Raw genomic sequence first — 12,642 nt, forward strand, 5'->3', positions numbered from 1 at the left:
ATAAGTGTAACAGGAGGGTTTGAGGCAAGCGTGATTGCCTAGCTTGTGTTTCAGAGATGACTGCAGCTGCTGGGTAGAGAATGCATTAGGGTTTTAAGCCTAGAAGCAGGAAGTTGGTTCAGAGGCTGCTGAAGGCATCTAGGAATAAGGGGATGGTAGCAGGCGGTGGTGAGAAGTAGCTGGGTTGGCTGTAAAGTGAAGGACATGCTAGTGTAGGTGGTGCCAGAGCTTCTCAGCAGCCTTGCCTGCCCCTGCCCCTGCCACAATTCTTCACTGGCAAGGTCCTGATTTATTTGAGTATTCACCCTTCCACTTGTTCAAGGAAGACGGCTTTTTCCCAGGAAGACGGCTTTTTCCCAGACCTAGGGGTGTGGACAGTTTAGTCCAAACCATCCATGCTCACTTAACTCCCTCCCTCCAGTGACTGGTTTAGGCAAGAGCTAGTGAGATAGAAGGGGGAAGTCTGCTAGGGTGTTTCAAGGAAAGGTTTTTCTCTCGATAATAAAAGATGTGGGAGGAAACCCCCCTTTCCTGCCTTAAGACAGTGTCATATAAGGACATGATACTTAGAGCTGCTATATCTTGTGTTCCTGAGGAAAGATGTCACCAGCTCATTGAGGATGACATAGCAGAAAGCTAGAAATACTGGAGTTATTGGTGACATGACTAAACCAACCCTGGAAAGGCCCTCTACTCAGATTTCTTGTGAAATAATAAATGCCCTCATTGTTTAAGCCACTGATAAGTTAGGCTTTCCATTGTTTGAAGCCAAGAAATTCTAACTTATAAAGAAGGAGAGGAGAGAGACAGGAAAATGATCCTAAGTTTTTAACTTCCTTGGGAGGAAGATGATCACTCAGACTGGGAAGCCTAGAACAGAAGCAGGTTTGGCAGGGAGCGGGGCGAGGGTAGAAAACAGAGCTCCATGTTAAATGTGCTATGTTTGGGAGTCTAATGGGCTTTCAAGTGGAAAAGTAAAGAAGGTAAATAGGCATATGAATCTCAAGTTCAGAGGAGAGGTCGAAAATGGAGATATAAATAAAAAATATATATAAATTAAAAAAGTGAAAAAGAAAAAAAAAGAAAATGGAGATATAAATTTGAATCATCAGCATATATATGACATTCATTTAGTTTTATCCTATTCTTTCACTATTGTATCGGAATGTATATACTCTAATTCTACTCCTTTTTGAATAATTCCAAAAATGTTACAATAACTTTTTTTTTTTTTTTTTTGAGATGGAATCTCACTCTGTCACCCAGGTTGGAATGATGCAATGGGGCGATCTCGGCTCATTGCAACCTCTGCCTCCCAGGTTCAAGCTATTCTTTTTCCTCAGCCTCCGAGTAGCTGGGGTTACAGGCATATGCCACCATGCCCAGCTAATTTCTGTATTTTTAGTAGAGATGGGGTTTCACCATATTGGTCAGGCTGGTCTGGAACTCCTGACCTTGTGATCTGCCCACCTCGACCTCCCAAAGTACTGGGATTGTAGGCATGAGCCACCACACCTGGCCTACAATAACTTTTTATTATGGATATTAAAAATGTACCTAAAAACAGAGATAATATAATAAAACCTGTTATATTCATCAGCAAGCTTTAACCATTGCTCTTCAGGGAGAAAAATAAATGAATGAAATCAGAGAACCTAAGACTGGGCTATGGGGAACACCATTTAAAGTTAAGCTCTCGGCCGGGCACTGTGGCTCATGCCTGTAATCCCAGCACTTTGGGAGGCTGAGGTGGGTGGATCACAAGGTCAGGAGTTCGAGACTAGCCGCCAAGATAGTGAAACCCTGTCTCTACTAAAAATACAAAAAATCAGCTGTGTGCGGTGGTGGGTGTCTGTAATCCCAGCTACTCAGGAGGCTGAGGCAGGAGAATCACCTGAACCTGGGAGGCAGAGGTTGCAGTGAGCCAGATCACTGCACTCCAGCCTGGGAGACAGAGTGAGACTCCATCTGACAAATAAAATAAAATAAAGTTAAGCTATCAGAGCCTACCAAGGAGGAGTGGCCAGGACAAAAGCTAGAAGACGGTGCTGTCATCAAAACCAAGAAAAAAGAATTTCAAGAAGGAAAGAAGAATCAACCATGTGAAATGCTGCTGCGAGCAGCTGAGAAAGATGAAGATGGAGATGTATGGCCTTTGGATTTGGCAAGATGTAGGCCACTAGAGACCTTGGCAAAAGCATCTCAGCAGAGCATGTGAGTCAAGTCTGCAGGAAGAGTATTGAGGGGTGAATTCATGGCTATGTGATGAATAGAGCTCTCCCTTTGTAAAGGCTGTGCTCTGAGAAGGAGGATGGCTGGGAGATGCTCTAGTCTGGAAAAACTGAAGGCTGCACACCACTAAGGCTGCGGCTCGCTGGCCGGGCGCGGTGGCTCAAGCCTGTAATCCCAGCGCTTTGGGAGGCCGAGGCGGGTGGATCACGAGGTCAAGAGATCGAGACCATCCCGGTCAACATGGTGAAACCCCGTCTCTACTAAAAATACTAAAAATTAGCTGGGCATGGTGGCGTGTGCCTGTAATCCCAGCTACTCAGGAGGCTGAGGCAGAAGAATTGCCTGAACCCAGGAGGCGGAGGTTGCGGTGAGCCGAGATCGTGCCATCGCACTCCAGCCTGGGCAACAAGAGCGAAACTCCGTCTCAAAAAAAAAAAAAAAAAAAAGGCTGCGGCTCTACCTCTCCCAGATGGAGTCAGCGAAAACATTTTAAACTTTGAGTACCTTGCTGCCCTGCTTCAAGATAAAGGTGAGACTCTGGGAAGGGGTCAGAAAATATGGAAATGATAATGGGAAAGGAGAAGAGGGAGAGAGACCCAGAGGGAGAGTACCTATGTAGGTAGATGGACTGAAAAATAATTCAATGGGAGAGTGAAGAAGTGTCTGGCAGCATTTTCTAGATTCTGAACATGTCTATGAATGTGTAAAAGTTTTTGATCTGGTAAAATGAACCATTACCTGCATACTCACCCAGAGTTTGTGGCCCTAATTCTGGGGATCTGTATATATCCTGAGGACACATGGACACACACACACACACACACACACACACACACACACACACGGAAGCAGAATCTGTATTTTACTAACATGCCTTGGGCATTTCTTTCTGCACCATGTGTTCTCCATTTTGTCAGCTAGAAAGCATGCTCGAGGGTTGTAAACTCTTAGCTACAGGGGCCGGGGTATCATAAATGTGTAACGTAGGCTGAGTGTATGAAGTTAAATGACAACAGACACTTGTGTTCTGTGTCAGGGAGACACAGAAAGTGATGAGCACTGTGGTGAACTGGAGGGAGCATGTTGCCCATCTTAAGATGGTAGCTTCTGTCCACCTCTATTGTCATATCATTTTCCTATTGTCACTGTAGCAAATTATAACAAACATGATAGCTTAAAACAACAAAAATTTATTATCTGCCAGGGCTGAAGTTCTGAAGTCCAAAATGAGCCAGGTGGGCTGGGTACGGTGGCTCATGCCTGTAATCCCAGCACCCAGGGAGAGCGAGGCAGGCAGATCCCTTGAGCTTACGAGTTCAAGACCAGTCTGGGCAACATGGTGAAACCCTGTCTCTACTAAAAATACAAAAAAAACTAGCCAGGCCTGGTGGTGTGCACCTGTAGTCCCAGCTACTCGGGAGGCTGAGGTTGAAGGATGGTTAGAATGCCACTGCACTCCAGCCTGAGACAGAGCCAGACCTTGTCTCAAACGAAAACAAAAACAAACACAAAACAAAATGGGACTGGGTGTGACAGCTCACACCTGTAATCGCAGCACTTTGGGAGGCTGGTCCAGATGAATTACCTGAGGCCAGGAGTTTGAGACCAGCCTGGCCAACGTGGTGAAACCCTGTCTCTACTAAAAATACAAAAATTAGCCAGATGTGGTGATATGCACCTGTAATCCCAGCTACTCGGGAGACTGAGGCAAGAGAATCACTTGAACCTAGGAGGGGGAGGTTGCAGTGAGCTGAGAGCTGAGATGATGCTACTGGACTCCAGCCTGGATGACACAGACAGACTCTGTCTCAAAAACAAGGCAAACAAACAAAACAAATGGGCCAGGTGCAGTGGCTCATGCCTGTAATCTCAGCAGTTTGGGAGGCCAAAGCAGGAGGATACCTTATGGCCAGGAGCTCTAGATGAGCTTGGGCAACATAGTAAGACCCCATATCTACAAAATATATAAAATTGTGTGTGTGTGTGTGTGTATACAAAATATATAAAATGTGTGTGTGTGTATATATACATATATATGTATATATATATATATATATATATATATATATATATGTATGTATATACATATATATATAGAGAGAGAGAGTTTTTGCTCTGTCACCCAAGCTGGAGTGCAGTGGCTCTATCTCAGCTCACTGCAACCTCCACCTCCTAGGTTTAAGTGATTCTCCTGCCTCAGCCTCCAGAGTAGCTGGGAATTACAGGAGCCTGCTTAATTTTTGTATTTTTAGTAGAGATGGAGTTTCACCATGTTGGCCAGGCTGGTCTTGAACTCCTGACCTCTACATATATATATATATATATACACACACACATATATATACACATATATGTGTGTGTATATATATGTGTGTGTGTATATATATATATGTAGCTGGGTGTGCTGGTGCCTGTCTGTAGTCCCAACTACTAGAGAGGCTGAGGTGGGAGGATTGCTTGAGCCTAGGAATTTGAGAGCAACGTTGCAGTGAGCCATGATTGCACTGCAAATCCAAATGAAGAATCTGCACCTTGGGCAAGAGAGCAAGACTCTGTCAAAGAAGAAGAAGGAGAAGGAGAAGGAAAAGGAGGAAGAAGAAGAAGAAGAAGAAGAAGAAGAAGAAGAAGAAGAAGAAGAAGAAGAAGAAGAAAAAGAAGAAGAAGAGAGAAGAAACCAGAGGGTCAAAGGGTCTTGCAGAACTAAAATCTGGAAATTCTAGGGAAGAATCCATTCCATGCCTTTTCTATCTTCTAGACGCTGTCCATATTCTTTCACTCATGGCCCCTATTCCTCTTCAAAGTTAACAATCACCTCATTCTGACCTGTACTTACTTTTGACTTCTTTATTTTTTAATTTTTATTTTTTGGTAGAGACAGGGTCTCACTATGCTGCCCAAGCTGGTCTCAAACTCCTGACTTCAAGTGATCCTCCCACCTAAGCCTCCTAAAGTGTTGGGATTACTGGCATGAGCCACAGAACTGGGTCTGACCTCTTCTTCTTTGACTCTGAACCTCCTGCCTCCCTCTTTCACTTATAAAAGCCCTTGAGATTACATTGGGCCCACCTGGGATAATCCAGGATCATCTCCTTATCTCAAGATCTTTATCTTAATCACATCTTCAAAGTCTTTTGCCATGTAAGGTAACAGTCATAGGTCCTAGAGATTAGGATGTGGACATCTTTATGGGGGAGCATTCTTCTGCCTACCATCTCTGAAGTGAAACAATTCATCTGACACACACTTAGCAAATGTGTACCAGGCATGCTAAGCACTATGGTAGGGGCTACAAAGATGAATAAGACACAGTCCTTACCGCCAAATAGTTTGCTATCTATAATAGTAAGATGTACATGTACACAAATAACTATGGCATGATGTGCTATCTGCACTAAAATAAATGTGAGGCGAATATGCACATCCCTAAACTCATGTGATACTCACAATCCAAAGTTGTTACCGAGGTTTTACAAATGAAGAATCGGCACCTGAAGGTCAAAGAGGTTTAGAGTTTTTCCTAGGAAAGCTCAAGTCTCTTACTACATTCATTCTGCTTGGGTAGGGGACCACAAGGAGGGTCCAAAGAGGGTCAGGGAAGGTCTACAACTTCCCACCATGTGTCCTATAATCACCACAGCTCCTTGCTTTGTACTGATCATGACCTCATTCCCCAAAGCAGCCTTACTATATGACCTTTTCAGTTTTCTTTTTATGAGTGAGTCTTGTTCTCCCGATCAGATGGCAAGTCTACTGGGAAGACAGACCTTGTCACATTTCACTATATTCCTTTCCATGCCTTGCCTAAACTATTTTGTTGGTAGAGAGTTGCCATCACTAGTTCTTTCATGGTATTACGTTTTGTCAGATGATGGGGGAGGGTCAGGTGAATCCTTTCCAAGTGATGTAGAGCCAGGAAGACAGGTTTCTTAAGGATGTGCAAACCAGCAGCACCTGAGGCACTGCTGGATGACTTTCCCCACTGAAGGGAGACAATTAGAAAATGTAAGGTAGGCTGGGGTGGTTGCTCAAGCCTGTAATCCCAGCACTTTGGGAGGTTGATTCGGGTGGATCGCTTGAGCTCAGGAGTTCAAGACCAATCTGGACAATATGGTGAAACCTGGTCTCTACTAAAAATACAAAAAATAATCTGGGCATGTGGTGCATGCTTGTGGTCCCAGCTACTGAAGAGGCTGAGGTGGAAGGATGAAGTAGAAGGATGGCTTGAGCCCAGAGACGGAGGTTGTAGTGAACTGAGATTGTGCCACTGCACTCTAGCCTGGGTGTCAGCAAGAAACTGACTCAAAAAGAGAGAGAGAGAGAGAGAGAGAGAGAGAGAGAGAGAGAGAGAGAGAGAGAAGGAAGGGAGGGAGGGAGGGAAAAAAGAAGGGGGGAAGGGAGGGAGGAAAGGAGGGAGGGAGGACAGAAGTAGCCTGAAAAGGTGGAGTTGGGAGAACGGAATGAAATATAGAAAGAAGGGCTTCTGCTGAGGCCTGGGGCTGAGATCATTAAGGTGTAGGGTGCAGATCCTGCCCTTGGCTTGGAGACAGAAGAGACCAGAAAAGTCGAAATCATCCAAGATATGAGAATCTCAATTTTCTTCTTTTCTCTTCAGAGTCAACAGACATTTCGATAGCTTACAACAATGTTTCCTTTTGAAACATTCAAGTGTTTCAGTGAAACACTGAAACAAACAAGTGATTCCAGATAAATCACTGTCTCCTCTTCACCCACGAAAATGTCAAGGACTCAGTGAGGTTAAGTCACTTGCCCAAGGTCACACAGGGAAGCCTGGAGGCGAATCCAGGGTCCTGAGCTGTCCGGGTCAGCGCACCCCGCAGTTTTGGCAGCAGGAGAACGGGCAGGTGTCCGCAGCGAGGGCATCATAGTGACGGCGCTGATGACCCGGCCACTGACCCGCAGGTGGCCGGCGAGCCACGGCAGATTCCTGGGTCGGCCCCGGCAGACACGTTGCCTGGCTCGGTTCTGCGGGAGGGCCTAAGGAACCGGCACCCTGGGACTCAGGTTGTGCAGCTCCAGGTCCTCGGCCTCCCACAGGCGTCGGCGAAAGCCTGCCGCCCCGGCCGGGGACCAGCAAACGTCGGGCAGCTGGCAGGGACTCCCCGGGGACCCGCCTCAACCGCGCAGCACGCTCGAGTCTCCTGGGAGGCGGGGCTGGAAGGGCACCGGCGAAGGCCAGCCGCGGCCGCTTGGGAAGGACCGCCTCGCCTGCTCCCGACCTAAGTCGGAACACCTGGATAACCGGCGCCCCCAGGATGCAGGTGCAGGCAAGACTCTCCCAGCCACAGCACCCTGCGTCTCCACGGAGGCCCTCGGGAGCCCAGCGTGTAGGCTCAAAACGGGGAAGGAAGAGTTAAAGCCTGAGTCGCGACTCCTAATCCCAGCCCGACAGGTGAGGGACCCGCTCGCAGCTTAGGGAGGGGACCCGGCCACACTCCGCCCTTCGGGACCAATTACCCCTCCGGGAGGCGTGGCCTGTGGCCGCCCAGCCCCTAGTGGGCAAGCGGAGAACGCGGGCCCCGCCCTCCGCATATAAGACCAGTGCAGCACTGCAGCTAGCGCAGTTCTCACTGAGACCCGTCACCCCGACTCAACGTGAGACGCACCGCCCGGACTCACCATGGTGAGTGCGGCCCTGCTTGGGTCGCGCCCCTCCCCTAATTGCTCCTCTCCTTTGGGGGACATTCCTTCCAAGCCTGCTCGGGGACCTCCACCCGGCGTTCCGGGTATCCAGGAGGTGCGAAGGTTTTACATCCTCGTTCCCCAACCCCCTCCTGGTGACTTTGGCCGAGTCCTGTAGTTCACCTTCGGTGGCTGGGGATGGGGCTTGGGGTGGAGTGCTACTCTTCAGTAACAGAGAGGAACCCTGGCACTCTGCTTCTGCCTTACCCAGCATTTGCGTCCCGACTCTGGTTGAGAGTCACGCGGGCCCGCGCCCCGTCCTTTCCGCGGGCGAAAGAAGACCTGTTTGGCTGCCCTCTTCCATCCCCAGTCCCCGGTCCCCTGAATTGACCGAGCACATGCTTGGCGTTAGAAGGTGGAAGGGGGTCAGGTTACCTAGTGCTGCATCCCCCTTTCCTCTGTGTATGCATTCCAACCATCCACGGAACCCCCCGCCTTGACTCAGCACCTCGCTTCTGAGCTGAGAGGGGTAGTGGGAATGGGGTTCGGCCTCCTGAAGCTAGCCGGCCCTCTCCAGCCGGAGCCCGGGTGCGCGGATGGGCAGAGACAGCTGGCGCTGAGCACTGCGCGGGCCGAGGCCAGGTTGGGGGGAGGGGAAAGAGGTGCGTGTAGGGGGTGGTATTTATAGCTCAGGAGCGGGGGCCGAAACCCAATCCCCGCTTTGGGCCGGGAAGTAACTGGAAAGACTCCAGAGGGAGAGCGGATGTAGGGCTGGGCTGCAGAATGGCGCCCACCCTGCGCGGGGCAAGGCGGCTTACCTCTGGGGCCTCACCGCAGGTTCCGCTTCCTTTTCTGGGTATTTGGAAACCGTCACCCCGCCATTTCAGTGTGGGAAGGGAGGTGCGCGGGCCCTGCGGACTTTAGTGCTTTAGGGGTTAATTTCGGGCTGGCAGGGACGGAGCCTAAGGCAATGTGTGCCCCAATACCCTCAAACCTTATTGCTGGCCCCTACCGTCTGTGCTTACAAGCATTACTGCTGCTACTTCCGTGCAGGCTGCCAGAGGAGATGAAAGTGGTGAAAACACCCAGGTTGCGGGGGGTGGAGGTGGGGAGAGGAGCCAGATGGGATTGATCCCCAGAGCCAGATGGGATTTAAAGGTGAGGGAGGAGGGCATCCTGATGGCCTGTGGTCCGTTGATACCAGATTGGATGGCTGAGACACCTCTGCAGCCTACAGGAAAGAAAGGGGGAAAGGGTTCTATGAATTCTAGCTGTTCATACTCAAAGCAAATCATCAAGTGGGTGGCCTCTAGCCTTAAACCCATACCTCCAGGAACCCTTCTTTAATCATGTGGAGCTACAGTGCTCACTTGACAGATTCCCCACTGAAAAGTGGGCTAAGAGGTTGGCCTGCCCTGCTGGGTGCCTCCAGGTGGGGGGTCCTGTACCCGGGAGCCCAGGCAGGCTGCTAGCCTCTTCTCACCTCTGCCCAGCCCCAAGCCTCCACTCTTGCCAACTGAGTCATCCTAGCTGGTAGGTGATAGGGTGGAAGAAGAACTTGCGTGGTGACGACTTGTGGATGTGGGACTTATGCTGTGTCCCCTCTCTCTATCCCTCAGCGTGAATGCATCTCAGTCCATGTGGGGCAGGCAGGTGTCCAGATGGGCAATGCCTGCTGGGAGCTCTATTGCTTGGAACATGGGATTCAGCCTGATGGGCAGATGCCCAGTGACAAGACCATTGGTGGAGGGGATGACTCCTTCACCACCTTCTTCTGTGAAACTGGTGCTGGAAAACATGTGCCGCGGGCAGTTTTTGTGGATCTGGAGCCTACAGTCATTGGTGAGAGGAAGTGGGGACAAAATTGAGGGGGTTGGAGCATGACACAAAGCTTCTCCCTGGGGAGAGGGCATTTAGACCAGGCATTCCTGGCCCTGAAAACTCCTAGCCGTATTTGAAGCTGCAGAAGGCAAGCTGATCTCAGACTGGCCTGGGCAGCCGGTCTGGATTTCTCTCACACTCTGGTATCTCAGGCTGGCAGAAGGATGACTCCTTCCATGCATCTGGCCACAGTCACCACCCGGGGGGAGGAAGGTCTCTGCTGACATAGCCTTGTGGTTTTTGCCCTTCCAGATGAGATCCGAAATGGCCCATACCGACAGCTCTTCCACCCAGAGCAGCTCATCACTGGGAAAGAGGATGCTGCCAACAACTATGCCCGTGGTCACTATACCATTGGCAAGGAGATCATTGATCCAGTGCTGGATCGGATCCGCAAGCTGGTGAGAATTTGTCTGGGGAGGGAGGGAACTTTAGAGACTATCCTAATGGTCAGGAGTATTTTTTTCAGATCCCTTTCAGGGGTCATCTCTAACTGTACATGATCTCGAGTATGGTACTGCTATGGCATCCTCAGTATGGCCCTGACTGCTGATACATTTATTTTATGCTTTATGAAGCCAGGTGATTGAGTCCCTTAGGCCCCTCCCTAACAGTTTTAGGCCCGTGCCTAAACTGTTCTTTCTCGTTCTTGCCTTTCAGTCTGACCAGTGCACAGGCCTTCAGGGCTTCCTGGTGTTCCACAGCTTTGGCGGGGGCACTGGCTCTGGCTTCACCTCACTCCTGATGGAGCGGCTCTCTGTTGACTATGGCAAGAAATCCAAGCTGGAATTCTCCATCTACCCAGCACCTCAAGTGTCTACAGCCGTGGTCGAGCCCTATAACTCTATCCTGACCACCCACACCACCCTGGAACACTCAGACTGTGCCTTCATGGTGGACAACGAAGCTATCTATGACATCTGCCGCCGCAACCTAGACATCGAGCGCCCAACCTACACCAACCTCAATCGCCTCATCAGCCAAATCGTCTCCTCCATCACAGCTTCCCTGCGCTTTGACGGGGCCCTCAATGTGGACCTGACAGAGTTCCAGACCAACCTGGTGCCCTACCCTCGCATCCACTTCCCCCTGGCCACCTATGCACCAGTCATCTCTGCAGAAAAGGCGTACCACGAGCAGCTGTCGGTGGCCGAGATCACCAATGCCTGCTTTGAGCCTGCCAACCAGATGGTCAAGTGTGATCCCCGGCACGGCAAGTACATGGCCTGCTGCCTGCTGTACCGTGGAGATGTGGTGCCCAAAGATGTCAACGCTGCCATTGCCGCCATCAAGACCAAGCGCAGCATTCAGTTTGTGGACTGGTGCCCCACAGGCTTCAAGGTTGGTATCAACTACCAGCCTCCCACTGTGGTGCCTGGGGGTGACCTGGCCAAGGTGCAGCGTGCTGTGTGCATGCTGAGCAACACGACCGCCATCGCCGAGGCCTGGGCCCGCTTGGACCACAAGTTCGACCTGATGTATGCCAAGAGGGCGTTTGTGCACTGGTATGTGGGTGAGGGCATGGAGGAGGGCGAGTTCTCCGAGGCCCGTGAGGATATGGCTGCCCTGGAGAAGGATTATGAGGAGGTGGGCATCGACTCCTATGAGGACGAGGATGAGGGAGAAGAATAAAGCAGCTGCCGGAGCCTATTCACTATGTTTATTGCAAAATCCTTTCGAAATAAACAGTTTCCTTGCACGGTTCCTTGTCCCCTCTGTGAGTACTTGAGCTTCTGCTGCCTTCCCCTTCATGCTGCTGCTGCCCTCACTGTTTGCTGCTAATGATCCTTATCCCTTCCATGGCTGAAGGTGAGACCTGCCAAGGGGTCCTTGCCAGGCCCAGGAAGCATAACCCCAGGGACTTTAAATTGAAGTCCTAGGGGTACCTGGGATAGGGAGGAAATGAAGACCAAATCCAGGCACAAACTATTGAAGGATGAATCTTCAGTTTCTTTCAAGTAGAAGTTTAATCCAGTAGTTTGTCTTTGAGAGTTAGACTGCTACCCTGTTCATCCTGCCGCCTCTACATTTACCAACTCTGGGAGCAAGGCTTGGCCCAGGCTCCTCTGCATTATGAGGGTTTGGGAGCAAGGCTGGGCTGGCCCAGAGTTCCTGGGCATGGAGCCACATCATAAGCTTGGGGGATGGGAGGGAACACAGGCGATCTCCTAGAGTTGTTTGTGCTACTGCACCTCTGAGCAGCTTTGCATAGCTTCCTGTCTTGCTGCTTTGCTGGAGCTGAGGCTGTGCCATTAAAAGTCAGGTCATCTCCCCTGTTTGTGATTTATTTCTGGCCTCAGCCTTGGTGCTAGCTGGTGGAAGAAGACTCCTGCTAGGGCCCTGGGGAAAGCTTCAACTTTGCTAACAGGAGCCCCAGACCCCATGCTGATGTCAGCCTGCAGGGTGGGCCTGGTTGGGGGGAGGAGGCTTGGATCACAAGAGCAGGAGATGCCAACCCTGCCCTTGCCTTTCCTCCCTGGTGATTCAGGGACAGTGCCCTTCCCTAGGGAACAGGTTTGACGCCCAGCTAAGACAGGGCCCCTGTTTACTCAGCAGAGTAGGCAAGAAGTGGCAGCTGGATACTGCCACACCACACTGCCCCATTAATCATTAACCATGTATGAGCTAGAACCATCAGGGAGACATGAGCCAAAACAGCTGCCACCTCCACTCCCCTTGCCCCTAGGCCGAGGATGGGAGATTGTAACATAGCTGTCCCAAAGCTTCCTCAGGTGTCTCCACCCAGAGGCCCTTGCCTGGCAAACCGGCTGGGCTGCTTTGACAACTACTCAACCCAGGAGTGAAGGAAGGAAAGAACTAATTGGGTGCTTTTAGGGGGCCTTAGTCCCAGTTTTGACACAGGCAGACACCAGCTTAAGCCCAAGCAGC

General features: G+C 50.4%; 1 protein-coding gene across 1 annotated transcript; it reads left to right on the forward strand.

Moving 5' to 3' along the window:
• The first annotated feature begins 7,765 nt into the window (after positions 1–7,765).
• On the forward strand, positions 7,766–11,457 carry TUBA4A (tubulin alpha 4a). The gene is made up of 4 exons (XM_010336286.3): positions 7,766–7,873; positions 9,492–9,714; positions 10,006–10,154; positions 10,414–11,457. Exons 1-4 carry the CDS (start codon positions 7,871–7,873, stop codon positions 11,383–11,385), a joined length of 1,347 nt encoding a protein of 448 aa, XP_010334588.2. The 5' UTR covers positions 7,766–7,870; the 3' UTR covers positions 11,386–11,457.
• The last annotated feature ends 1,185 nt before the right edge of the window (positions 11,458–12,642 follow it).

The sequence above is a fragment of the Saimiri boliviensis genome, chromosome 5, assembly GCF_048565385.1.
Source record: "Saimiri boliviensis isolate mSaiBol1 chromosome 5, mSaiBol1.pri, whole genome shotgun sequence".
NCBI classification, from domain to species: domain Eukaryota; kingdom Metazoa; phylum Chordata; class Mammalia; order Primates; family Cebidae; genus Saimiri; species Saimiri boliviensis.